Source organism: Aspergillus welwitschiae, assembly GCF_003344945.1.
Source record: "Aspergillus welwitschiae strain CBS 139.54b unplaced genomic scaffold BDQ94scaffold_45, whole genome shotgun sequence".
Taxonomy (NCBI): Eukaryota; Fungi; Ascomycota; class Eurotiomycetes; order Eurotiales; family Aspergillaceae; genus Aspergillus; species Aspergillus welwitschiae.
Window position 1 is genome coordinate 19,766 of NW_020798739.1, and position 26,216 is coordinate 45,981.

Below are 26,216 nucleotides of genomic sequence, written 5' to 3' on the forward strand. Positions count from 1 at the left end.
GTGATCAGGCGTTGACCCACTATCTAGAAACCAACCCCGTCCCGGCAGCGACCTAGGCTTAGTTGTTACGTATTCTCTCGCCATCATCTCGACGAAGCATCTCCATCTTCTAGCAGTTAGGTTCGAGACTTTCGGATATATCCACTGTCTTGAGCGTTATCGACTCACTTAGCCCTCAAATATACTACCTGTTACTCACGTGGTAAATTCTTAATTGAAGCTCAGTCAAACTGAGCTCAGATCTTTTGACGTGGTTCATTGTCAATCTCAATCCCCTACGCGTCCAGATCTCCAGATAAATAACTCAGAACTTACGTCTTGGACTCGCTCCGGTTTATTTTTTACGCGCCCAGTCAACGGATGTCGCCCTCCGATACACCTCCGGGCCCTGTTCCATTTGGTCAGGAAAATGCAGCGCTACAACCTACACCTACGGAATGGTCTCTCAAGAGGCTCTGGAATCGGACAAGTTTGCCATACAGGGCAGGTTCGTCCGTAATGCCTGGTGGTTCTGCTTCCCAAGCAGCCCAAGAAACCACGAAGGAGTCAAGGGGGGCAAGGTGAGTATTTCAGTATATTTCTGCGAATCTTCCCCTCATGTCTCGGTCTCTGACAAGCAAGCGCTCTTCTAGTATTCGCTGGGCCCCACTCAATGTTGGACTCGAACGGCGCTTACAGACTCTGGTGGTGTTATGCCATACTTTAACAATTGCAATTCTTTTAACAGCGTTCTTCTTCGTGTGTGCAATCCCTTTATTCTGGCCTATTATACTGCCTTATCTTATCTATATATCCCTTTTTTCAACGGCAGCCACGTCAGGCGATTTGAGCGGTAGGTGTGACTTTCTACGATCACTCGGCGTATGGTCAATATATGCATCGTATTTCCCGGCCCGCTTGCATCGGTCAGAACCTCTCCTCCCAACCCGGAAGTATATCTTTGGCTATCATCCGCATGGAATCATCTCCCATGGCGCTTTTGCAGCGTTTGCTACCGAGGCTCTTGGGTTTGCAGGACTCTTTCCTGGTATCACCAACACCTTGCTTACGCTTGATTCGAACTTCCGAATCCCCTTCTACAGGGAATATGCACTAGCCATGGGGATTGCAAGTGTCTCGCGCGAATCATGCGAGAATTTGCTATCAAAAGGTGGTATTGATGGCGAAGGAATGGGCCGTGCTGTAACTATCGTCATAGGTGGTGCGCGCGAGTCTCTTGATGCTCTTCCGCATACATTGCGTCTTGTACTCAAGAGGCGTAAGGGTTTCATTAAACTGGCAATCCACACTGGCGCCGATCTTGTGCCTGTACTGGCCTTTGGTGAAAATGATCTCTATGAACAAGTGCGCTCTGAAAACCATCCTGTTATACACAAATTGCAGATGCTGGTCAAACACACATTGGGGTTTACTATTCCGTTATTTCATGCCCGTGGTGTGTTCAACTATGACGTGGGTCTGATGCCATATCGTCGGCCACTCAACATTGTTGTCGGTCGCCCAATCCATGTTGTGCAGCAGCGGGATAGGGAGAAGATCGACGATGATTATATCAACCATCTTCATTCCTTGTACGTGCAGGAATTAGAAAGAATATGGGAAGAGTGGAAAGATAAATATGCCAGGGACAGAACATCGGAGATCGAAATCGTTGCTTGAGACACACTAACAGCGAAGGTTTATCGGAGATAAAGGAAGATTCTTTTGTATCACTATCTACTATATACATATGCTTATATATACCTTTGCCTAGATTTATTAGGCACATAAGGCTTCGGTGAGTACGGAGTAAGGGGGTGAGCGAGGCTAGCAGATGCTTCCGATCCATCAATTTTCCAAGGTGTTCTCAATCATAGGAACATTCGAACTTCCATGATCGTGCCTGCAGTCTCATTATGGTAGAAAATCACCGGGAAGAGGTAGAGGTCTCTCTTCTTGGTATTATAGGGACTGCTAGTGCAAACCAAGTTGCGAGCAACTCTATCTAGAGGCACCTGATAAAGCAAGTCTAGGAGAAGTTAATTCCTCTCGAATCTGCGTATTAGGCTCAAGGTTTGAGTATATCTATTGTAGAAGGTATCGAGTATATGAACTTAACCATACAGTAAAAGGGCAATAACAACAGGGGCTAAATGCTGAAGACATCCAATCTATAGTATATACATATATAGCAATAATAAATCATCGGGCTGCAAACAACTGCCACTTTAGATTTCTCTAGGCTCTATCATGATAAGACTCACCTGGATCCCACATAATTACAAACATATAGTACTAGGAAGACCATACTACCCATATATCAAGCAGCAGTACCAAATTAGATGGATATATCTATACATTTATCTGTCTACCCCATGATCGTATGCTCGATACACCTTATTGATCCTGCCGTCGAAAAGGCATGCTTGGCCACAATTAATTAGCTAGCTGTATCAGCTCCTGTTCAACCAGAGGCCCAGGTACATACTAACAGTTAGTCCTAATAAACCTAAAACCAACTTTATGAAACAAAGATACCAAGTCGCCATCCCCATCCCATACTATATTGATTACTATTGGTTGATACTCCAGAGTCTCAAACAACACTTCTAGCATCCCCACTGCAACTACAAGGGCTATCGTCCAAACATACCTTCCTATAGAACGAATAATATTCTCCACTTCGGACGATTCGAAATGAAGAAATCATAAGGGGAATGATTATATCCTACTACCCTCTCAACATACTTTCATTATGTCATTACTAATCAACATGTCTACCACCAGGCAGGCGTAACAGGAATATCAGGACAGAGAAATGGGTAAAAAGGAAGCACAAGACGAAGTTAGGAAAGAGAAAGGGAAATCGGGTATCTAGATCAGTCCACACAAAAAGAAAGGGTATTATAGAAAGAAACGTGGAATGACAATGAAGAGGGTGCAAGGCAAGGCAAAGCGGAAAAGGTGAGAAACTGTACGGATTGGCGCGTGGCGGCAAGGCAGTCAAAAAACAGCCATACTGCCTGCCCTGAGCAGAACTAATAGACCTGAAGAGGAAATAGTGTCCCGTGAAAAGTTCGGGCGAAATGGAGGACAGGAAACGCGATTCAAGATCGCTGACCTTAGCCAGAGTCTGCCAAATCCGTAGTGCCCGTGCTCAACCCTGGCAAACCGGTCATGGATTCAGACGTCCGCCGACTTTCTGCGGCAACACGAACACTCCCACGAGATCCCTTGATGAGGTGCCCACTCTCAACGCGGTCCTGTAACATCTCATCCAGAATGCGTGACACGTCGTCCATGCCACGCCCTTTTTCTTCCGTTTCTTCTTCTTTGAGTGGTGAACAGAGACCAACGGCTGAGTCGTAAGCCGCTGAGTCATCACCATCGGGTTGATGTTCCTGACGCCCAGGTCTATCTTTCGTGTCTGACACGAAGGAGTCGGCTGCTGAGTGGGCAAGATCTCGATGTCGAGCAGCAGAGCGAAGGGCAGCAAGCATCCTGTCTTTGTCGTCTAATTGTAGACGAAGCTCATTGATCTCCATGTCCTTCTCCCGTAAAAGAGCTAGCACATCAGGGGCGTCAGAAGTAGCACTTCCGGCCTTCATACCTATGGACATGCGGGAATGACTGGACCGGCGTGCTTGTAGAAGTCGCCGCTCCAATGTAGAGATATAGCGATTCTTGTCGTTGAGATCGGCCTGAAGGGCCGCGATTTGTCTTTGGGCGCTTGCTTTCCCATCTGCAAATTCGCCAATAAAATCCTCCTCATCTTCGTTCCCAATATGCCCGTTTGAGAAAGGTTGATTACCGGGATAATCACTGCTGTTAACAGAAAGGTATGAGACTGGACGAAGCGACGAGTGCCCATATGCACCTAATGTAGACTGACTGAGTGAAGAACGCAAAGATCGAGATCCAGTCTCAGTAGCCGACATCCTTGATAGGCGACCAAGAGCGGATATGCTTCCATAGGTATTTACACCAGTAGACTTGGAACATAGAATCAGACGATTCAAATGCTCGATCCTTTCCTTTAATGCCGTCCGAGCCAGTTGCATTTCAAGCATTTGCTCTTCGTGGCGTGCCTGCGCTTCTTTTTCGAGCTGCTGCTCTTCCAGCTTCAGCTCCTTCTCAGCTTGAGCCTTGGTCTGACTCTCTAACTGGTTACGGAGCGTCTGAATCTCCATACGATACCGCTCCAGGAGAACTCTGCTTCCAGCATCACCTCCACCACTACCAAATGCTTCCTCCGCTCGTTTAGCATGACTGACAATGCTGTTCTTGGCTCGGGCTGCGAACTTCAAGGTGTTAAGGGTTTCGCCGGAGTGAGACTTGGCTGCTCCTCCTAGCTGAACCGTGCAAAGAATACTGACCAGTGAGTTTCCTGACAAAGCAGGCTGCAGTAATCTCGTGAGTTTGCTGTCTCGATATGGAAGGTGTTTCCCCTCTTTATCAGTTGGATTGCCCGTCTTATCTCTTGCCTCTGATAGCTTGGAGATGATGGTGCCCAATGTAAGTAAGCTTTTGTTGATGTGGGCACCTTCTGTTCGCCGTTCCTTGTCCTCGGCAGCGCGCTCTGAACCAGCAAGATCGATTAGACTGAGCGTCGACACTCGGACTCCACCTGGAACCAAGCCTGACCTTCTATCTTGAGAAGCTCCAGCAGGCACTCGTTCCCTGCTCTCAACAACAATTTGAACAACCGCGTGACTTCGAGAGCTGCGAGAGTTAAATTGCGTGCTACCGGTCCGCCTAGCATGATCGCCCCTCGCGATCACACGGAGAAGCTGTGTCGGGCTTTGAACAATTTCTTCTTTCAGTGGCGTGGCATATACACCACGTTTGCTGTCTTCGCGGAGCTTGATTTCCTCCTGTTGAGGGACAGCGGTTCCGCCAGATACCGAGGCTGACAGCAGATCGTGGATTTTCTCATTGTATATCTCCAGGTAGCTGACACGCAATAAGAACTCACGATGTGGCGTTTCCCTGATGAAGGAGAATATGTCTGTTATTGCCAACGGTATCACTCCCGGGGAGGTTGCGGTTCCTTGCATAGAAAAGGTCTTGCCCGTACCAGTCATGCCGTAAGCGAAGACTGTACCATGATATCCTTCCATTACCCGCCTCACTAGACGTTTCGCTGCAGAGTCGTAAATCTTTGCGTTATGTTCATGAGGGGTGAACACGTTATCTAACAAGAAGATATGAAAGAGTAAGTCACGTATACCTTGTTGCGCCCGAAGGAAATACGAAGGATATCCTTACCAAACGAATAATCACCGCCCTCCTTTCCGTTATAAGAGATAAGGCCTTGCCTCCCATCTACTGACCATTCAGAGGTCTTTGCGACTTCGGCACCATTCACGTCAGGGCGTACTCGGACGCTCACGATGACGTTCCCCTTTGTCTCTTTCAGCCTAGAGTTTGATTTTGGTGCGCCTTCATCGGGATCTTCAAACGTAGTTGCACTAGTTGAGTAAGATCCCTGCGCAGATGAGCTTCTGCTTTGTGATGGGGAGGCTTCCGCATCTCGTGCTTCAATAGTCGAAATGGATTTCGCATCCCCAGCGCCACTTAGTAACGATGCGGTATTAGAACTCCGATGACTACTGGTGGTTCCAGTACTTAGTCTCGAGCTTTTCCTGGCCTTTACACTCCCAGATGGATGAACGCCCTGTATTCCCGATATTGAAGACGCAGTAGAAGGGCGGCTTCCCGACCTAGGTGGCTGAGGAAACGCTGCAATGCTGATGGTTCGTCGCAGTGATTTATCAGGGCTACTCGGAACCCGGCTACCAGCAACGGTCCGCGATGTGCTGGTGTTGGTCATCGAGCTAGACAGGAGGTGTCTTCCAAGAGTTGATCTAGGGCTAGAAGGGGTGCGCGTCTTGAGGGACGTCTGGGATGGGGACGGCGCCCTTGACGTGTCAGATGCAACAGGAAGGCTTTTCCGTGACCTAGGAGCTGGGAATTGAGGACAGGGCCCAGCCGCAGAGGTCGTGGCCGTCCGCGACGACGGTGGCAAGGTTGACATTTTCAGGTGACTGTGTATTATATGAGGAATTCGCAACTTATACCATGCGGTGTTGGCACATTAACTTATTACTCGGAAAGTTCCGCGGCGGCCATCCGTAAGTGCCAGATTAAAGTCCCAAATTCGCGCCTATTTTAGAAGAAAAGAATCTGTTAGACTTGCCAATGAAAAGTCCTTGAGACATGTAACAATATCACCATATGACCGGCCTTGGGTTGGATTGCAACAGTCTGTCACGCGTTTGTGCCTTTGTAGAAAGAAGCTTGTATGATTTGTGAGGAGATAGGGGAAAGTAGTAGAACAACAACAGGTATACTAGGTTGTCAGGGCACGAATATGGTGACTCACCTTGATTGATATGAGGCAGTCCCGTCTTTCGAAGGCCGAGTCTTGAGTCGGACGTTTCCGCAAATTGCCCAAAGGCTAGGATGTTGCGGGCTGAGATAAGGGGACTGTAACGTAAACAAGCGCCAACCTTTGCGCACGACACAAATGTGTCCGGAAGCCCTTGCTGGCTGGGTCTCTTGCAGCGTTGGGCACGTGTGTAGGTTATGGGCCGATGTCAAATATCCCGTTTCAGCCCTGGCAGACTTGGACAGGCTTCTTTCTTATTACGACAGCGGCGAACTGAGAGCGGCACTGCCGAATGATGGATGGCGTTTGACGAGGGGGCGCTGATCGGGAGCGTTAACACCTGAGAAGAGAACCTGTGCGCAAATCAGGCATGGCCAAAAGAATGGGTAGACAAGTAATCAATCTATTCAGATAGGCAAGATACCCCGTACGCCGCAATTCGCCTCGAACGCGAGGCGTTGGGTTGAAGGAGGCTTCAAGGGTTGGTCCTTACTCTAGTGCCGCGCGGGACGGGTAAAAGGCCGGGAGCAGGTTATGAGGGGCGCAGTAGCAACTCACCCACTCCCTGGTTAAGAGCAAGAGAATTAATTGCGCTCGTGATTATACTATACCATCGTACAGTCTGATGATGCTGGTAGTTGAAACCATTAGTTACCGGCACAAATGAGCTGCTGACCGTTGCTTCCGCCGGCACCGTAGCAAGTAACCATAGCATAGTCCGCACCCCTTTGTGGTGGAATTTAGCTCTCGGACAGTGGACCTTTCTGGAGCCTGTGATACCTGATACCGGCAAAATAACTACTGTAACTAACCAAGGATCCAAACAAATGTGCGGGAACTTTGTATAGGATACCTCCTATACGGTACTACCTGGAAACTTACAGTAAGTTAGAGATCTACTACGCTAGTTGGCAGGCGGATGGGGGGGGGGGGGTCCATGGTAGAAATCCTTTTACCGGACGATGTTTTATCTAGCGCTCAAGTATCTAAGATTTTACTCGAGCATACAAATTCATGCTGCCGTATTCGACATCATACCCATTTAGTACCAGTTTCACATCAAACATACTAAAAGTGTTGCCCTGGCGTGCAGTCTGGAACTCTGTCTACGTAAATATGCGGCAGTTCTTCTCTCATCCAACGCCACAATTTTGGACACTGTGTATTGAAACCGAGCAATACAAGCACTTCGAGCTCAGCTTGCCGGTGTTTACAACACATCTTCCCTTTGTTAAAGACGGTTCCCCGTCTACAAATAGTACCTTCCCGTTGGATTGTTTCCACCGACTATTCCGTCAACACGGTTTTGGATTCGTAAAGGGTAATCATGTCGGATGAGGTACTGTTCTGACATCTCGAAGTGAAGCAGTGATATTGCTAATACGTAGAACTACAATGTCTGTGCTGTGTACCTATCTGGTAGGGGAGATCGAGCACTTACTGTCCCATTTCTAAAACCTCTCTCGAGTGGGTAAAACTGTGAGAGGGACCAGACGCTAACAGACGGAAGCACTCTTTTAATGTTTAATTAGACCTTGTAAGGGGCTTTGGAGTTATTATCATCTGTACCAGCCACCCTCTGACCGAAACGCTATACACTCCATAATATTTATTACTACGGAGTACTGCCCTACATTTTCCTCCATCCACATGTTCCTAAGGATGAGGTGGCTAATTCCCTTGCCCAATTCTTAAGCGGCTGACTCAAATAAATATCTTTACATGTGCGCTGCATAATACAATAATTTTCCATCAGATGCAGTGTGCAGGACAGAGCACTGCGGCCGTTCCCATGATAGGGGTTGAGCTTTGTCGATCAATTTCTCCTTGAAGGTACCAATGTCGATCCCTACTACTGAGCGGTCCTGCTTGCTTTTCCGCACATAGGATGCCAAGACAACAGCATACACAGCATGAACCCTTCCAGCCACAGAGCCCGTTTGACGGAGGCATGCACACATGAAGGATTTCTCCTTGTCTGAGACCTTATGGACTAATACGAATGACCCCTTCGAGTCATGATGTTTCCAACTCCGCAACTGTTAAGGTATCGACAATTCCAGAAATTGGCGAACCATATAGCGGCTGGTGTTAAGCCGACAACAATCTTCTGCTGAACTTGCTACACCAAACGAGTCGGCATCAACTTGCAATGACTATTCAGTCACCTTGCCGCATGTCTCTGTCTCCTTTCTAGGTGCAATCCACAATGTCGATGAGCGGACCTTGTCTCGAGAGATGAACTTCACCAACAATGAGCCGATTGCCATATCCCTTCCTGGGGGAGCACAAGTTGACACTGTGGAAGACCAGCTCTTCTTCCATGTCAGCATTAATCTTTATACCCCTAAGAATACCTGACTTATATTTTACCACCTGCTTATCCTTGACCTTGATATGACTTAGAATCCTCAATGAACTTATGTTGGATATTCCCCGAACCGTGTGATCTTTTTGATCATCGGTATGGCACACAGTAAGCTAAGGGACCAGGGGAAATTCAAGTGTAACCGTGTGCGAAGCGTCGAGGCCGAGAAGACGTATATGTGTTTATCAGTCCCTTGCCGCGCCAAAATCCAATTGTCGAGCGGCATTTCTGAAGGGAGTATCGTTAAGTTCTCCACCTCGCCTCGTTAAATCATCGCCCATCTTTTTAGTTCCGCCAACTTTTCTAGGAAGATCTTGTTTCTTAGTTGGCTTCGGTTCAGCAAGCCACCAGCCGTGTTGTAGGATTTGGCAGGCGGTGCTCCGTTTTCTGGGATCCAAAGTACACATCGACATGAGCAAGTCTGCCCCAACAGGCCCAGCCGTCGGAAACTGCCTGAGAAAAAAATCTCGACCTTGTAAGGGCACAATATGATTCGGATCGGCTGGTATGTAATTTGGCAACTTAGTTACGCCAGGCCAGTTCTCTTCAGTTGGTGTCCCGAAGGCTTCGCAAATCTTGGAAATTTGATCCAAGTCTGAGTTCCCTGCGACAAATGGGACCCGTAGAAGAAGTTCGGCAAAAACCATTCCCATGGACCAAACGTCGACTGCTCCAGAATATTGTCGCGCACCGAAGAGCAGCTCGGGGGGTCGATACCAGCGTGTGATCACCTGGTGTGTCATGTTCAAGTATGGGTCAGCGAACGACCTGGCCAAACCGAAATCTGCCAGCTTGACCTCGCCGTCAGCGGCGACTAGAAGGTTGTTTGGTTTGATATCTCGGTGCAGGATGTAATTCTCATGACAGAACCAAACACCCCTGGCAAGCATACCCATCCAGGCCTTAACATCGGCAGCCCCGTAATGAATATTGTTATCCCTGATGAGCATCTCTAGATCACCGCGTGGCAGGTACTCGAGGACCAGATTGAGGTTTTGATCTTTGGACGAGAACACATCGTGGAGTGCAATTATATTTGGATGAGAAAGCTCCTGGAGGTATTTCACTTCTCGAATAGCGTCCATAGAAAGCCCATCCTTGTATTCAGCATTGACCTTGATCTTTTTTATTGCAACGAATGACGATGGGTCGGTGCGAAGGTGCCCGAGAAAGACTACAGCATAAGTTCCCTCACCCAACTTCTTATCTGCAAGATTGGCTATTGATTAGTATCGCCTTGCTGATACTGCTGAGATTGTGATTCAAAGTATTATAGAAATGACAGGATGTATTGGATAGTGGAGTTACATTAAAGCGAGCGATGGGAGTTCAGTACCTTTTATGTATTTGTGCCTCACATCGTCGTTAAGTTGCTCCGTGATTTCGCGGTCAGGATTCTTCATGCGCTGGGGCGGCGATGAGCCCTTTGGCTTATTAGGTGAGTTGATTCCAGATTCATTATCGAGCTTATTGCCTGTATTCGAGCTTGAGGCGGCAACTGATGAGGCGTGGGGAACCAAAGGCGAAACCGCCATCGTCTGCTTATATGCCCTCAATCCCAATGGGCAGGGAGAGGATGATTAGTGTCACCGATGCAGCAGCAGCATTCCAGAGAGCGTAGATCGACGGGTAGTGAAAGTCGACAGTCAAGAGTGTCGGACTGGTTGGCAAGATATGACACAAGTTGCCTGAGTATATGCGAAGCTAGGATCAGAGTTCGGAGTTTTGTTGATCCCGGGACTGCCCCGGAACTGCGCATGCCGCCGAACTTTTCTCCAGGTTGGTCGGGACCGAGTGTGAAGGCATCTAACTCTTACTACGCTACCAAAGTGACTATTTTCAGCGACGGGGAAGGGGCCCGAATTTTTTCAATTCCGCATCCTCCCGAATTCCCTGCTTTTTAAACGAACCATCGATAGTGCTCAATCAACAACTTCGAGAGGGCATCGGTTGTCTTGAAGAAGCCCGACGACATAATGGCGACGCGCAGCTCGCACCGCTTGTCCTTGCAAGTGATGAGGTCCTTGACGATAAGCAAACAATTCATACGAAATCTTCATAAGAACACGGGCGCCCCTTCTCCGCCGTCACCCACTCCCTTCGTTCCCGATGTCGAGACCTTTCTTAAATTGATCGGTCGTGGGATGCACAAGCACGCGAGCAAGCTGCCTTCCTGGGATAAGCTATTCACTTCCAGTTCCACTGAACTTCGAGATCTGGGCATTGAGCCCGCACGTCAGCGGCGTTACCTGCTTCGCAAGATGGACAAGTTCAGGCAGGGGATCTATGGGCCCGGTGGAGACCTGGAGAACGTGGTCGATGGCGTTGCGCAGCTTCGAGTTGTTGAAGTCCCAACACTGAACAAGGAAACGTCGCACCCTTTGAATTCCTCGGCTACTTTATCTCCGGGGATGAAAAGAGTCATTGTCAACATTGCGCCGGATGCTTCTGAATACACTCATGATCCCACGAAACCCCTCAAGAAGTTTGCCCGCATGAAGATCACTGCCGGTTCTGCTATCAGTGGCCCGTATCTCCAACCGATCAAAGGCACAAATGGTAGTGCGGCCCTAATCAAGGTCGAAGAGGGCATGTGGGAGGACAAGCTCGGCCAGAAAGTGGACGGTGGTGAAAGGAGACGTGCTGAAGTTCGGGCCAAGAAGCGAAGCGAAGAGAGGAAGAAGGGAATCTAAGACTACGCCACAAAACGCACATACTTGTTCTTACCTACCTCCGTTGTATCTTAAAGGGCACTTATATCGACTCATGTCACATGTATTTTATTTCATAGATTAACAGTTCTTCCGGCTATTGACACTGTTTCCCATCGCGTTCAAGAAAAGAATTCTATTTCTGATAGAATGGCCGTCCCATAAGACGCCTGTATGGGACAGTCGCTTTGACTATAGATACATTATGGCCTCTTCAAAATGCGTGTAAACCACGTAAACATAACACAATCCTCACTCATAGTCAACCCTAGATCAAGACGTTGGATTGAAGTACTGTACAAGTAACCATTACATGAGTATGGAACCGGCCAATAAAGCCCCAAAGGAAACCAAGAGTAAAAAAAGAAAATTCCATGAAATGACCAATTCCGAGTCATTTTCATCGTATTACATGAGAGGTTTAAGTACAATCACCGAACGCGGTTTCTATACAGTAACAGGCAGGTTGTCATGATTTAATGGTGGTAGCGCGCTTCTCAAATTGAATGATGGACTTCCCAGCGGGCTTGGAGAAGAGAGACTAGAATTGGTCAGCTTTGTCAATCGTAGCCATAAAAGTCGACGCATGATCGGTCTGAAAAGGGTGTAGCTTACCGAGTAGTCTGTTTCCGGGATATCCTTGACGTTTGGCAGGTTGCGGAACTTGAATAGCCTCACCAAAGCCGCAGTAATCGCACCAAGTTGCACGTAGGCGAATTGTTCACCGATGCATCTGTGACGTCCCGCACCGAACGGAAGGTAGGGGCTATTAGTTCCTTTGCTGACAAGTCCATATCCATAATCAATTTGGTCTTCTTCTTCCGCACTAGCCGCAATAGTCTCATCCCAACGGTGAGGATCCCATTTGAGAGGGTTGGGGAAATATTCCTCGGATCTTGCGGTAACACCAGGTGACGAAAGGACATTGTGACTGGTGGGAATAACATATGGCGTGCCATCCACAGGCATAGGGTTTTTGACTGCGCGGATGATTGAATGGATTGGCGCGTGGATTCGTAGTGTCTCTTTGATCACTTTAGCGTGCAAGTCAAGTTTCTGCAAGTTATCATAAGTAAGAGGTGGAAGATCTGACCCAAGCACACGGATCTGCTCAGCATATAACTCTTCCATGATCTGCGGGTTTCTTGCAAGGTGCAAAACTATCCATGAAGCTGTCGACGAAGAAGAATGCTGGCCAGCCATCAGTAAGGCGATCATCATGTGTGCGATTTCCTCGTCTGGAACCGGAGTGCCATCTTTGTATATGCATGACATGAGATTCCAGACCATATCCTCGGAATCCTTCTTGTTTCCACCAATACGGCGTTCCTTGATAATCTCCATATAAGTTTCGGTCATCTTTTTCTGTGCAGCATCACGTTTCCGGTTGTGGGGAAGTGGTGCCCAGGGGAGCATGAAGTTGATAGGAGCAAACCCCATGTCAAGATCATGATATAATTCGGCGAAAGTAGAATCAAATCGGCTCCGAACTTCCTTTCCTTGAAGCGAACGTGACGCGGTGTAGATGGTGATTTCTGCGATGGTTTTACAGACGTCGAAAACGCCACTTGACCCTTTAAAAGCCGCAGAATGCTCGACAAAATTTTCTACCTCGCCAGTGATCAAACGAACGTATGAACGTAGGGCATCTGATGTGAGACCAAATTTGACAAACTACCATCATTAGTACATGTGCCAAAACTTTGTCAACGCTCAAGCTCACCTTCTTCTGCTCCATAAGTTTGGCATTGGGACAATCGTACACCACATTACGCCCAAAGACAGGAGTTGTAAGCGGGGAATAGACTTCTTCAGCACAGACATCACGTAGCTTTCCGTTTAGAATGAAATCGTTGCCCCTGGTTCCCAGATAAACTGTTGTCTTCTTGCCGAGGAGAATGAATGTGAAAATATCGCCGTACTGTAGGTAGATTCGAGTCAGCACAAAAACAAAATATCGATACCTTCACAATACCAGTCCGTACCTTTGCGCGACAATCGAAGAAGAATTTATAGGGGTCCATGCCATAGCTAATAGTGCTACCTATGAATGGAAACCAGTGAAACACCAGAGGAGGCTCATTGGGATTCTTGAAGAACAACTGTCTTAGGATATTGAAAATGACAGAGACGGCCAGCAGGGATAACAGCCCGAATCCCAAGACTACTAGCACTGACGTGTTCGAGCAGCGCTCGCAGAGGCTGTCGAGAACAACCGCGAGCAAGCCCATGATGGGACGACAGCGGGAACAGAATAACCGGAATAGACTGATTGAAGTGAGTTTGTTATGTTCACAAGGAAGAGTGACTCAAGCAGAGGCACCTTCCTAGCCCTCGGCGTGGGAGCGCGACGGATGCCTGTGTAAATTGCTTGTAACGGCGCAGGAAAGTGAACTTTGGGAAAGAAACAAGCAAGAGAGAAAAACGGCAGCACGCCACTTGCCAGTAAGTGAGCGCCCTTAGTAAAGTAATACTAGTAGCCTCGACCCGCTCACGGATTCTTGGTGGGCGTACCAATTTGAACGGATCCGCGCCCGCGGCTCTCCTAGTAGCAGGAACTGGACAGTCCAAAGTCTGAAAGTACCCAGCCGTTCCTCGGAGTGGATCCAGGCCCGTTCCTGCCCCTGGTTAAGGAGTACATAGCCGTAAAATACGAAATACGCATTTTGCTACCCAATATCTAACTTCCTGATTAGTAGTTAAGAAACTACTAGTGGTAGTACTCCATACTAGAACTACTAAACGTTCCCATTGTGTACTAGGAGCGATGATACAATCTATTTCCCCATGCTATACATTGTGCAATGTATAGCTCCGCCCTCTTTATTGCAGTAAATGAGAAAGGCCCAAGACTCTCACTACGTAAGTGTGTGTGCCGAATATGCAACCCATCGATGCAGGTAGGTCCTGCATACGAAACAAGCAGGATTGCCTGTCTATTGAAGAAGCTTTCCCTTGCAGCAATACGAAATCGGACCTCTCTTTCTTTTTTGCTTACCTTGGTTCTGTTCGAATTCAACTCGTGTGAGTCATTGTAAAAGTACCCATCGCATGATATTGGACGGCTCTAGTCGGCATAAGTACTAAGTTCCGATGCGTCTGGAAGTGCCCCTGGCTAGCAATTGAAAGCTAGTACGTCTATGAAGCGAAGCTCTTAGTCTGTGTATGTTATACAGTCGTCTCAAGCTGTTATTATTGTAAGTAATAGAAAGTCGATTACAGAGTATACTTGACTCTTGTCTATGCCCTCAAGTACTCGTAGAGCACGCTAATGCCACCCTACCAAGAAAACGGCCAGTCCTCCTAGGAATACACTCAAAGAGAACTCGGTTTCTGCCACGGCCAACATAAACTCGATTCGATGGCTTCAGAGGATCTCCAGTTGCACAAGGCTGTCTCCTCTTCAGTTATGCCCATGTTTTGGTTTGTCATCGAACAAAACTGGGTCACCTTGTTCTCCGAGGTTGACAAAGTTATTCGGGGCACTTTTCTCGTTAGGTGATACTTCACGCTCTCGTGCATTTTTGGCTGGATGGTTGTGAACACGTTTCCCAGCATCGTTCTTGTGGAAAACTTTGACAGGAGCACCACTTGTCCGCTCATGTTCACTGTAGCGAACATCATTGAGATTGCTGAGAAGTGTTCTTTCGCGCGCTAGCTTTCTTTTTGAAAAGTCCAACTTCCCTAAAGCCCCAGTCAGGCCGTCTGTGCTGTCGGTAACACTAGGCTGCTTTCCTGTAATCCATGGGTGCTCTAAGCATTCATCCACCGTGATTCGGTCGTCAACATTAACTGTGAGCATTCGGTCTATCAGATCCAAGGCCAGATCACCCACAGTGTCCCAATACGGAGATGGATAGTCGAAGCTCCCTTGTTGTATTTGTTGTGCTAACGTGTACGGGTGCTCAGTTGTGTATAGTTCGTCAGAGAATGGGGGAAATCCGCAAAGGCATATGTATAGAACGACTCCGAGAGACCAGACATCCACAGCCTTTGTGTATCTTCGATAGCGCCGCTCCTGCAAGATTTCTGGCGCGACATCTACAAAATTAGTATTATCGTTCCGGCATCCGAGTGGATTAGGAGACTCACAGGTTGGTGTGCCGCATCTTACCAACAATGATTAGTTAGCACTAATATTAAAGAACATTGGAGTACGTGCCATACAGTGTGGTAGTAAACGAGTCTTCACCAATAATCTTGGCTAATCCAAAATCACCAAGTTTCACTGTCAACTCTTTGTTGGCGACAAGAATGTTTTCAGGTTTAATGTCACGATGAATGATGCCTCGGTCATGCTAACACTCCGTCTTAGTCGCTACTACCGGGAAAAACAAAAGATTGGCAAGGGAGTTGTAGAACATACCAAATACTTCAGCCCTTCAAACAATTGGATAAAGATGCAACGAGTCTCACTTTCTGAAAATTTCTGCTGGCTGATAATCAAGTTGAACAATTCGCCTTCTGGAGCGAGTTCCAGGACCAGATAAACGCCGTCGCTTTCGTCGAATGTATCTCTGAGGCAAAGCAAATTCGGATGACTGACGCCCATCAAGATACCGATTTCCTGATGAAGAACTTCATTTTGGGAATGCTGCGAATCGCCAGAGCGTTTCTCGAAAACTTTTACAGCATATTGAGCACCCGTAGACCGTTCTACGCAAAGGTAGACTGTGGCGAAGTGGCCTTTCCCAAGCTGTTGCAGAAGCCTATATTGTTGGCGGAAACGATTGGTGTCTCGTGTCCGGGGATATCTGAAAACAAAACGTGCTTCATCTAGAATAGTGACCTCATCACCATCTTCAAGTTCACGGTGTTTGTTTTGGCCCACCATTGCATCATTGACAAAAGTACCATTAATGGAAAGATCCTGGAGAAAAGCAACGGCATCGCCTTTCCTATTTTCCGAAAATACCAAAGCATGTCGATTTGACACAGTAGGTATATTAATCACCAAGTCTGGTAAGCTTAGTTAACTGTTTGTGTAAGAAAACATGATCAGGTTTCCTACCGCATTCAGGGTGTCGGCCTATCAGGTAGCCACTAGGTGATAAAGAATTCACTTGTTTACGTTCGGAACCCGCACTCATTTTCGCCGCCCCTTTACTGGAGTTAGTTGTAGATGCTGCGGATTTGCGCTCCTCGCATCCTCCGCGTTTCCTCAATACTAGAGGACGGCGGACCTTATCATCAAGCGGAAGAAGGTATCCCCAAACTCCCTCTGCAGCTTCGTCTTCGACTTCATCGGCAAATGCTCTAGGGGGATAAACAAATTGAGAAAGGGCTTGAGTATCGCTAGGAGGCGATGAACTAGCTTGCGGGAGTTCTGAATTTGAAGGTGTCCGCCGATGCGAACTTCGGTCAGGCTCATCTGGTATAACAGTCGTCTCCTTTTCAATGTCTGTGGCAGTTGATTCTCGTTGGGTCAAGGGTGTAGGCAAATAGGACTGATCGTCTAAAGCTTGTGCTTTGCTTTCGGGATTGTTCCTCTCTGAGCGTCGTGGCTTTTTAAGATCTTGTGAGTCATTATCAGCTGAGGCCTACATGTTTACGCCATCGTCAGTTCAATTATTAATGGGGAATTTAACGGTAATGACATACTCTGCCACGCTTGAGGGAGCTTTTTTCGTTGTGTGGTGCCATTGTATTGCCTGTTCGCATCCTATAAAGCACCAGCAGTCACAAGATCAGCTTGGCTTTCACGCCTCAAAACTCGAAAAATGGCATAGAAACCAGAGTATAAGCACTGGAATATTGCCAGGCCCTCCTATGCTTCGAGAGTGGGGGGAATGCTCAAGTGTAGAAGTTGAGGTGTATGATCACTGGAAAGATACGGTCGAGCAGACCAAAGGGGCAGGAAGAGAATGGAAAAAGATTATTTCACTGAAAAACCTAGATTGGCTAATGCGAAAGATAGACAGAGCGATCTATTGTAAAATAAATCAAGGCTGCAGTGTACATAGAAGTCGGTCACAAACAACCTTTAGCGTGTGGTACCTCAGCTCCCGGCATGGGTAGGTTGAACCGAGCTACACCTTCTTGGGTCGTCATTTATCATAAATACTGTCACCGCTTTCGACCCAGCACCCCTGGACATCGTATAAATTCGTGTGGATTACATTGGAAATGAAGGACATGCATGGTCTTGGATAATTAATATTTCGAGAATTTCTGCCACATAATTGGACTTAGGATGCTTGACTTAGCCCACATGTTCGAAACGGCTAAAACTTGGGTACTGTAGCACGTAGTTTGTAGTTGGCCTGTGGTTGAATCCGATGTCACTAGTTAACTAGCGAATAGAGCAATGCCGGCTTTAACATTGAGCGACTCTTAATCATGTTCGAAGCTGAGTACCAGTTGATATCGCGTCATGATTAGTAGCTGTATAAATTGTTATTTATATATGTACAAGCTTACACAATAGAAAGGCACAGCAGGACCTGAGCGGAGATATGGTATTTTATTAATCACTGCATAGGAGCATAGCGTACTGTTTGAAAGTGAAGACAAATACAACACTACATAAGATTCTCACTAGCCATTAAAGTTTCCGAAGGAAGCATTATGCTCTTAAAGGAGTATCTTCGCCTAAATGAAAGCAGAAAGTCACTGTCATGAGTGGAACACGATTCATGATTCAATTACAGAAGCGTTTTAAGGCCCACGTGTCTGCCGTACCGAGGTTCTGAGGGAACCAGCTCCCGTACTCCGCGGGACGATAACACATAATCTCCTATCAAGGGGCTCCCTGCTACCTTAGGCAATTGACATTAGTGCTCTGAAAAGCAACAGTCTATTCGTCACCACACGCATTCAAACGCGATAAACGCTAATTAGGTGGATTTATTCGGTACTATGGATGGGTAGGCCGGCTGCATATCTCTTGGGTAGAATTTGTGCTGATAGGAACCGTAGCCCCTCGACTATTAGAGCTTCGGCTCTGAATAGGCTTGCGGCATTAGCAGTCAAGGGACCAGAATGCGGCAGCGACTCAGACATCGCACGACTCGCCCAGCAGTCACTCTGTCCCGCTCACTCGTCGAACGATACCCTCAACGGTATCTTGCAAGCCCAAGCTCCTACATCACGGGTGCCTATGGTTTGTTGGCCCCTTTTCTCAGTGCCGCTTCGTAGGTGGCTTCTAGGCTGACCCCTTCAGGGCATGAGAGAGCTAGATGTGCTAGTTGCTCTATGTAAAGCGTCTCCTTCAGTGACCAATATCGAGCATGCTTCGAGACTAGTATCACTTTTGTCACAATACCTTCCCGAAGCGCATAGCCAACTTTTCCGCCCTTCACCCTTTCTTCACAATGTGAAACCTTCGCCTTGGGAGAGCCTAACTCATAACCTCACGCTGGCTCTCCTCTCCCTGGGTTCGAGCCATTCATCGCTGCGTAGTATCGTGGCTGGGGCTTTCAATGAGTATCTGAGCAATTGTGCCGAAGCTATCAAAGCAGTTGCACCACTTCATCACTACCAAGCGGAAGCAAACAGTCGGGATGCCGAACAGGAATCAACCAGCGTGCTATCGATATCCGCCTCTCTTGTCGGCTTCTTGGGAGCTTCGGCTGCACTCTCTTCATTCTGGGCTCCCAGTGAGAAGCTTCATTTAGCCAACAACCTGCGTTCGATGCTCTGCGAGCGGTTTTTGGTAGCCGTGGAGACTGCCTCGTCTATTGTACGGAATGGAAGCATGTCTGGTTATCTGCTCAGGGAGTGGAGAAAATACACTCGCCGTTATGATTCTGATGGGCGTCCTCTTGGTGCTATGTTACTCCAGGAAGGATTCATCAGGTTTCTCAAGTCATGCGTTACACGTGCGGCCGACATGAATGGCACATCAGGTGCCGAGCTTTCACACGATCACTTGCTTAACTTAAGCACCTCTAAAAGTTCTGATGACACAGAGATCGCTCTTACCGATCGGGTGGCGGCTATCATCGCTGATGAGATCCAGCTCTTAGAAGATGGCTCCGATTATCTGCGACTTGGCTCCCCCTGGAAGCAACGGCTTGCTTTTTCTATGAAGGCCCTAGCTTTAGTCGGATACCTGAATTGTATCATTCTGTGTGAAGATACAACGAACAAAGAAGACTTTGTTTCATGGCTAGAGGATACACTTATGGATCCGAACCAGATGGCTTATGCTGAATTAGCAACAGCGGTTCTGAAAAGCATGGCAGTTATTTCGCGAACTTCCATAACAATTGCATCCTCAGGAAGCCGCTCTTTGTTGAGATTCATCGTTGAAGGAGGTGCACCGACCGGTACCACCGGTTCCATTGCAGGAGAATGCCTTGCACATATTCTCGGTGGTCTTTCCCAAGATTCTGTTATTACCACTCTCTACTCCTTAGGGAACGTTCTGAGCTCTGGCTCAGGCACTGACAAGTCGTACCAGAGCCACATGCCTGGGGATAATTCTGCACATGGAAATACACCTCTCCCCATTCCAACGACCAGAACTGGCAGTGTGTTTTCGTTTTCAGCTGAAGACGAAGCAAATAATCTTTCGTACAAAAATGTCGTCCGAGCTATTGTACAAATTGCAGTTAGCTGCAATGATGAGAAAATAAGCGCTTTGGCGCAGTCCATGTTGCTGCAGAAAATTGGGAAGGTAAATGCTACTATTGACGCTTTCATCATTACGGAAACAGCTGCGATATCATTAAGTACTGGGCAAGCTGAATTTCAGCTCCTGCTCAAGTTTTATGATCGAGCATACCGTGATGGTGTGGCCAGGGGCTATAATAGCGTTACTGATGCTGTTAAGAGTGCATTGGCATATCTATCTATCACGTTGAAAAGAGACTCGCCACTATACGGTGTATACCTGGTTCACTTACTGGAAAATGTCGTAAACAAGGGTGATGCTACCGATCTCGAAAGTGAGAGGCAGAAGGAGCTTGCTCTTGCAGCGGACGAAATCAGCCCTCTTCTAAGGCCTTTGGCTTTACTCGTGTCGTCAGACAAGGAACAGCAGGATAACGCGGATACCATCACGGATTATGATCAGGATGTGTCTGCTCTATTCCGGGATGCATGGTTCAATATCGCGGTACATGGGATATCCATGCATTCGGCTGTTGGTCAAAGCCAATTTGAGGAGCTCCGCTTACTCGCCAAGCACTCTCCTCCCCTTGTCTCCGAAGACCGTATGGAGGCAACGGAAAGCGACGTTGAGCTGAACACAATCCTTAGGCGAGGAATGGGCTCACAACGCTTCCAAGAGCAGAAGCGAAATCTCCTTGCTGAACTCCCTGGCCACGAGGCCGAAACAAAGCGGTTAAGCTACCCACAAGTGGTTTTCCTCAACGCTACGATCTTGGTCGAAAAATTTCGTGCGCTGTCTGGGAAATGTACCGGGTTTCTTGATTACTTCCGCGACCCGGCCATAGCTACTACAGAAATGGCTAGCTGTATGAGTGCGATTGCAGAGAAAGTAGTGGCCAGTTACCTTTCGCTGACGATGTCCGGAAAGTCCGAAGGCTTTTCTGTTGCCTATCTATCAAGAGAGCTGGCCGGCTTCTTTATCGCTTGCAGCCATCGTGTTGAAAGGGTACAAAACGTCGCCGTACTCTGTGCTAACAAGATCATAAATGAATGTCCATCGGCACTGTGTGAGAAGCACTCCCTTTTCGCTTTGCTCGAGCTTTTGACCGTTATGTGGCGCTCATGTCTAGAAGGAGAGCTTGATGAGTTTGAATGGAATCCTTCATTTACTTCACCTACAGGGTTGGTCAAAGCCGATCTACCCGACAACTATAACTTTAGGAAAAGAACATTAGATGTTCTCCTTGAACGATCTAAGACATGGGTAGCGGCGGCCATGGATATTGCACCCTTGGATGTAAAAGGCCTACTTCAGGTATGATATCCAGCTATTTTGAGCCTTGGAAAGCGACTTACACAATTTGTCAAGACATATCTGTCCCTTTCGGACGACCATGCTGGATATGGCAACATTCTGTTGGGGCGCTCTTTTGCGCTTGAGATGGGATCACTCATCCCGAGCAGTGATCAACGTCTTGGTAAGACAACACTTCGGTCTTGAGTGAGCTACTGTTATTCTGATATTTCTATGTTCTTCCAGGCTCAATGGACAGCCACGGCCTAAGCAAGATAAATGTCGCTTCCGACTTCATTTCTCAATATTCCACACGTCAGAACTACAGAACTTTGTATGCACAAAGTGTCAGTGGCCCAAGGCAAGGAACTAGTGGGCTTTGTGGTTGGTCATATCTCAACTGGTGGGCGTTCAAGGTGCTAATATGGGATAACCAGCTCACAATATGCTTTCCGGGTCTTTTTTGTCTGCAAATACAGTCATGGAGGATACCCTGTATCAACTCTACGCACGATTGAAATCAGGAGAAGTCGTCCCTACCGTCGCCGTTCGTGATGCGCTACGGCAAGCTGCGGGCCTCCTATGCAGTGATAATGACCCTTCTGCTTTCCTTGCTCAGTACTTAGTCCAGATACCTTTTGAGATATTCTCGAAGGAGTCGATGGACATCGGTATATCCCTTTGGCTCGGAGTAATGCATGAGAATCCGAGAGTGGAGTCCAAAATCTTGGTAGAAGTTATCGGGTCTTGGGAAAAGTCAATCCAGCGCCGAAAGGGGCTGTTTGACCTAAACTGCAAGTAAGTGAATATCGTCTACTAGCACTTACTGAATCAATGCTTATTCAGGGGTACACAGCTACGTTGATCCAATGTTCAGCAAGATCGAGCTGCTCCCCAGCGACAAAGCTCTGATGGCGAAGAATCAACAAAAATCCCAAGGTATCCTAACACCTCATTTCCAGCTTCTTCAGTTCTTTGAAAGTCATTTTGCTGCTGTTCGGCTTGCAAACTTCCAGGTCAAGTCACTTTTCGGCCGTCTTGTTGATAAAACAAGTGTGGGACTATTGCACGCCAGTGGTCACCCCCTGGCCAGGGAACTACATTTTCGTATTGTCTTGTTCGGTCTAAGGGTATTGAAGGACTCCCGGTTACCAGACCGAAATCTTGAGTGGAAGCTTAAGGACCAGATTTTGTCCGCCGCTTTAACTTGGTTTAGACATCCACCGAGGTACGTTTTATCTGGTTACTAATTTCGATTATTCATGCTAAGCCTGATGATGTGTAGGTGGTCTTTCGGTGGCAACCGGTTACAGATCAAGGCCGAGGACAGGATCCTTGGCGACGTTTCTTCCGCTCTAGCGGATGTGGCTGGAGTTTCTGGTCACAGTCGCAGCTCCTCTAGGACGCTTCAGGCAAGACAGGAGCTTCTCCAGATCCTTCTGGAGGACGAAAGGTCACGCCTTAGGGTCTGGCTTTATCCCTTGGAGCCAGACCGGAAACATAACATGGCACAGTCAGCCGCAGTCAGAAATTTTACAGAGGTATGTTATCTCGTCAATAAGCATACTGTTCGATACCCGTGATATATATGGTTGTAACTAACAACCCATCCAGGATGCAACGAATCTGCTACGTCTGGCGTGGTCCGAAGCCCCAGGGTTGGCCATACATCTTTCCACCCGCTTTCCGTCTTTAAAGCTGAAAAACGACATCCGGTGGTTGGTGCTCAACTTTCCGGACAAGGCTATCGATGAGCCAAGTGCTCTTGAGGTCATTTTTGGGTCTGCTCTTCCTGCCGATGTCCATAGTCAGCTGAAGGTATGTCAATCGTCGTTTATATATTCTAGATTTTGGACTGATGAGGGTAGTTTCTTCTATACTGGGCCCCTGTCAACCCCGCCGAAGCTCTGACTTACTTTCTGCCCACCTACGGGAACCATCCCTTCATACTGCAGTATGCGATGAAAGCCCTCGAGAGTCATTCAGTCGATGTTCGTTTCTACTTTGTGCCACAACTGGTCCAAGCTTTACGATACGATGCACTGGGCTACGTAGAAAGATATATCATGGAGACAGCTAAGTTGTCTCAGCTGTTTGCGCATCAAGTCATATGGAATATGAAAGCCAACTCCTACAAAGATGAAGATTCTCAAATTGTGAGTGTAACCGAATGTTATCTGTCCATATACTTTTTAACGAGCAACATTAGCCGGACCCTCTCAAGCCAACACTGGACAAGTTTATGGATGCTTTGATCTCAAGCTTCACAGATGAGGAGCGTGAGTTTTATGAGAAAGAATTTTCTTTTTTCAATGAAATCACAGGCATCTCCGGAAAGCTTCGACCCTACATCAAAAGAAGCAAGGCGGAGAAAAAGGAGAAGATCGAAGAAGAACTCCGTAAGATCAAGGTGGAAGTCGGCGTATACCTCCCAAGCAATCCCGACGGTGTTGTTGTAGGGATCGATCGCAAATCCGGCAAACCTCTCCAGAGCCATGCAAAGGCGCCCTACATGGCGACGTTCAGGATCCAGAAAACAAGGGCACGGTCAGATGATGACAAAATCACCCAAAAAGCCGGTGATGGACGATCTTCGAACGGGGTTCAGGAGACCTATGAAGTATGGCAGTCAGCCATTTTCAAAGTCGGTGATGACTGCCGCCAAGACATGCTAGCTTTGCAAATGATTGCTGCTTTTCGGGGCATATTCGCTAGCGTTGGGCTTGATGTTTGGGTGTTCCCATATCGAGTTACTTCAACGGCCCCCGGTTGTGGCGTTATTGATGTGCTTCCGAATTCGATCTCTCGCGATATGCTGGGCCGTGAGGCAGTCAATGGTCTGTATGACTACTTTATCTCCAAGTATGGAGGGGAGGAATCAATCCGATTCCAGGAAGCACGCACAAACTTCGTCAAGAGCATGGCTGCTTATTCTGTTATCTCCTATCTCCTACAGTTCAAGGATCGGCATAACGGGAACATCATGGTTGACGACGCTGGCCACATCATCCATATTGACTTTGGGTTCTGTTTCGATATTGCACCAGGAGGTGTGCGATTCGAGCGTGCCCCCTTCAAGTTGACATCTGAGATGGTTGCTGTGATGAGCGGTACTCACCATGCACACACCCATCCAGGTAGCGGCTCGGGTAGTGGGCTCGGTCTCCCCGGTGGTGGTTCCCATAGCCCTACAAGCACGCAGCCTTACAAGTGGTTTGAATCACTGGTCGTTAAGGCATTCCTTGCTTCGCGTCCGTACAGTTCCAAGCTGTCTCACATCGTCTCATTAATGCTTGACAGCGGTCTTCCCTGCTTCAAGCCGGATACGTTGAAGAACTTCCGCGATCGATTTGTACTCGATAAAACCGAGAGGGAAGCTGCTGAATATATGCGCGAGCTCGTCCGCAAGTCGTACATGAGCGTTTCGACAAAGGGATATGACCAATTCCAGCTTCTAACCAATGGCATTCCCTATTAGGCCTCATGAGCTCTTTCTATACAGGGAACGCGGCGGGTGGGAGGTCCTGCTTTCCTGCCACAGCCCTCCCTTGCCTTTTTTGTTCGTTCCGCTTGGCTTTCATGCTACTCTTGGGGTATCTGCTATTCATAAAGATGGAGTCGATCATCCAACTCCTCATCAATGCAACCATTCCCATTGCAATTACTTCTCTTTTCAGTTAGGAACAGACGAGTGTCCAATCGAGGAGCAAGGATATATCAACACCCCTTATCCCTAACACTCTTTGTGGTATGCTTTCAGGTGAAGGGCAAAGCCCGAGTGGTGGCTCATCATCTCCCCGGAAATCAATAGTGACATCTGTGACCCATTCATTGGTTTACTTTGAGCTTTTAGATTACCTGCAATTCGATTTGCGAATACTTAATAGCCTAGGCCGAAAAATGCATATATGATGCCGTCCGGCACACATTATACAAGCAGTTATCTCTCATAAGAATCCTCGGTCTCGCAGTAGGCAGATGAATGTATGTATGGTATACACTTACCAGATCTTGCCTGCTATCTATGCATTCAACGTATGCATGATCGACTCGGAATTCCCCCTCCAGTCAAAAATAGATCAGGTTACTCACAGTAACTGATAGGTGGGTAGTCAGGCTCATATGGGAGCGCGTTCCCTTACAATCCTTTTCCACTTCCCTGGAGTTTCTTAAAGGGCGATATCAGTGATCATTCGCTGTAGCCAACTAGATGCTTCACCAAATCCTCTTTCCACCTTACCTACCCTGTCGTCTACCAACGTGGATTCTATTTCCGGTCTTTATGGCCTCCCTCCCCGTTCTTCCTCCCTTTTGGGATATGGGTAGTACTGGCTACTGATCTAATCTGGGCTCCCGATGGGCTGGCAATATATATATATAGTACTAGTCTAGCGGACGATGCACTAGGCGACCCAACAACCGAGTGGTCGTGCATCAATTATGTATGTACTACGGTTAACTAGCACCTGGAGTCATAGAATTTTTTGAAGTTCACGGCATTTTCTGTGTAATTAGATATTCACAATGTCCAACCGGAAGAAATCCTACTATGATGGAATTGGGTGTCTCATTCCACTAACCTCATCATGTATTTGTTCCCTTTCCATTGAATGGTCTTGAGCCACACCGACCTTGAGTCTATATAACAACATTCAAACATGAATGCTTTAGATGTGAATAATAAGCATGTCATGGGCTGGGAGGGGGAAGGGAAGAAGGGAACGGAAGAAAGGAAATAGAAAAAAAGAAAAAAAAATGATATTCTCTTTTGTCCCCAGGGAGGATCGAACTCCCGGCCTTGGGATTTCCTGAAGGTTGAAGCCTTCAAGTCATACACTTGCTCGTATGAGACCCACGTGATAACCACTACACCATGGAGACATGTGCTGATGAAAACCTGAAAAATATAGTGCTACA

General features: G+C 47.5%; 6 protein-coding genes and 1 non-coding gene across 7 annotated transcripts; 3 read left to right on the forward strand and 4 right to left on the reverse strand.

The window, feature by feature from the left end:
* Positions 1–51: 51 nt before the first annotated feature.
* BDQ94DRAFT_151921 (diacylglycerol acyltransferase type 2A) lies at positions 52–1,796 on the forward strand. The gene is made up of 2 exons (XM_026767850.1): positions 52–560; positions 633–1,796. Exons 1-2 carry the CDS (start codon positions 361–363, stop codon positions 1,657–1,659), a joined length of 1,227 nt encoding a protein of 408 aa, XP_026621434.1. The 5' UTR covers positions 52–360; the 3' UTR covers positions 1,660–1,796.
* Positions 1,797–2,713: 917 nt separating this feature from the next.
* BDQ94DRAFT_151922 (putative kinesin family protein (KipA)) lies at positions 2,714–6,355 on the reverse strand. Its single transcript, XM_026767851.1, has 2 exons — positions 5,248–6,355; positions 2,714–5,173 (listed from the first exon to the last, which is right to left on the reverse strand). The coding sequence occupies exons 1-2, from the start codon at positions 6,014–6,016 to the stop codon at positions 3,102–3,104; spliced, it is 2,841 nt and encodes a 946-aa protein (XP_026621435.1). The 5' UTR covers positions 6,017–6,355; the 3' UTR covers positions 2,714–3,101.
* Positions 6,356–8,813: 2,458 nt separating this feature from the next.
* Positions 8,814–10,466, reverse strand: kin28 (TFIIH complex serine/threonine-protein kinase subunit KIN28). Its single transcript, XM_026776947.1, has 2 exons — positions 10,075–10,466; positions 8,814–9,945 (listed from the first exon to the last, which is right to left on the reverse strand). Exons 1-2 carry the CDS (start codon positions 10,271–10,273, stop codon positions 8,924–8,926), a joined length of 1,221 nt encoding a protein of 406 aa, XP_026621436.1. The 5' UTR covers positions 10,274–10,466; the 3' UTR covers positions 8,814–8,923.
* BDQ94DRAFT_96967 (mitochondrial 37S ribosomal protein mS41) lies at positions 10,465–11,581 on the forward strand. Its single transcript, XM_026776946.1, has one exon. It carries the CDS (start codon positions 10,715–10,717, stop codon positions 11,429–11,431), a length of 717 nt encoding a protein of 238 aa, XP_026621437.1. The 5' UTR covers positions 10,465–10,714; the 3' UTR covers positions 11,432–11,581.
* A 337-nt stretch (positions 11,582–11,918) lies between these two features.
* Positions 11,919–17,092, reverse strand: BDQ94DRAFT_162787 (serine/threonine protein kinase chk2; the record flags this gene model as incomplete). The annotated part of the gene is made up of 9 exons (XM_026769614.1): positions 11,919–11,990; positions 12,065–13,123; positions 13,173–13,370; positions 13,435–13,717; positions 14,887–15,467; positions 15,598–15,747; positions 15,816–16,408; positions 16,461–16,989; positions 17,051–17,092. 9 exons carry the CDS (start codon positions 17,090–17,092, stop codon positions 11,919–11,921), a joined length of 3,507 nt encoding a protein of 1,168 aa, XP_026621438.1.
* A 1,219-nt stretch (positions 17,093–18,311) lies between these two features.
* Positions 18,312–24,777, forward strand: stt4 (1-phosphatidylinositol 4-kinase STT4; the record flags this gene model as incomplete). Its single annotated transcript, XM_026772395.1, has 10 exons — positions 18,312–18,551; positions 18,612–21,320; positions 21,375–21,483; positions 21,546–21,683; positions 21,737–22,097; positions 22,156–22,527; positions 22,585–22,840; positions 22,914–23,117; positions 23,168–23,455; positions 23,509–24,777. The coding sequence occupies 10 exons, from the start codon at positions 18,312–18,314 to the stop codon at positions 24,775–24,777; spliced, it is 5,946 nt and encodes a 1,981-aa protein (XP_026621439.1).
* Positions 24,778–26,068: 1,291 nt separating this feature from the next.
* Positions 26,069–26,180, reverse strand: BDQ94DRAFT_t238. Its single transcript has one exon. It is a non-coding gene; the product is annotated as a tRNA-Met (tRNA).
* Between the last annotated feature and the right edge of the window lie 36 nt (positions 26,181–26,216).

What these genes read in the sequence shown, in the direction of transcription:
- BDQ94DRAFT_151921 (XM_026767850.1), top strand. Translation starts at nt 361, where the DNA reads ATGTCGCCCTCCGATACACCTCCGGGCCCTGTTCCATTTGGTCAGGAA. An exon ending in AAGGAGTCAAGGGGGGCAAG is followed by an intron (nt 561 to 632) that starts GTGAGTATTTCA and finishes GCGCTCTTCTAG; the next exon opens with TATTCGCTGGGCCCCACTCA.
- BDQ94DRAFT_151922 (XM_026767851.1), bottom strand. Translation starts at nt 6,016, where the DNA reads ATGTCAACCTTGCCACCGTCGTCGCGGACGGCCACGACCTCTGCGGCT. An exon ending in GGGCGGTGATTATTCGTTTG is followed by an intron (nt 5,174 to 5,247) that starts GTAAGGATATCC and finishes TCTTCTTGTTAG; the next exon opens with ATAACGTGTTCACCCCTCAT.
- kin28 (XM_026776947.1), bottom strand. Translation starts at nt 10,273, where the DNA reads ATGGCGGTTTCGCCTTTGGTTCCCCACGCCTCATCAGTTGCCGCCTCA. An exon ending in GAGGCACAAATACATAAAAG is followed by an intron (nt 9,946 to 10,074) that starts GTACTGAACTCC and finishes CCAATCTTGCAG; the next exon opens with ATAAGAAGTTGGGTGAGGGA.
- BDQ94DRAFT_96967 (XM_026776946.1), top strand. Translation starts at nt 10,715, where the DNA reads ATGGCGACGCGCAGCTCGCACCGCTTGTCCTTGCAAGTGATGAGGTCC.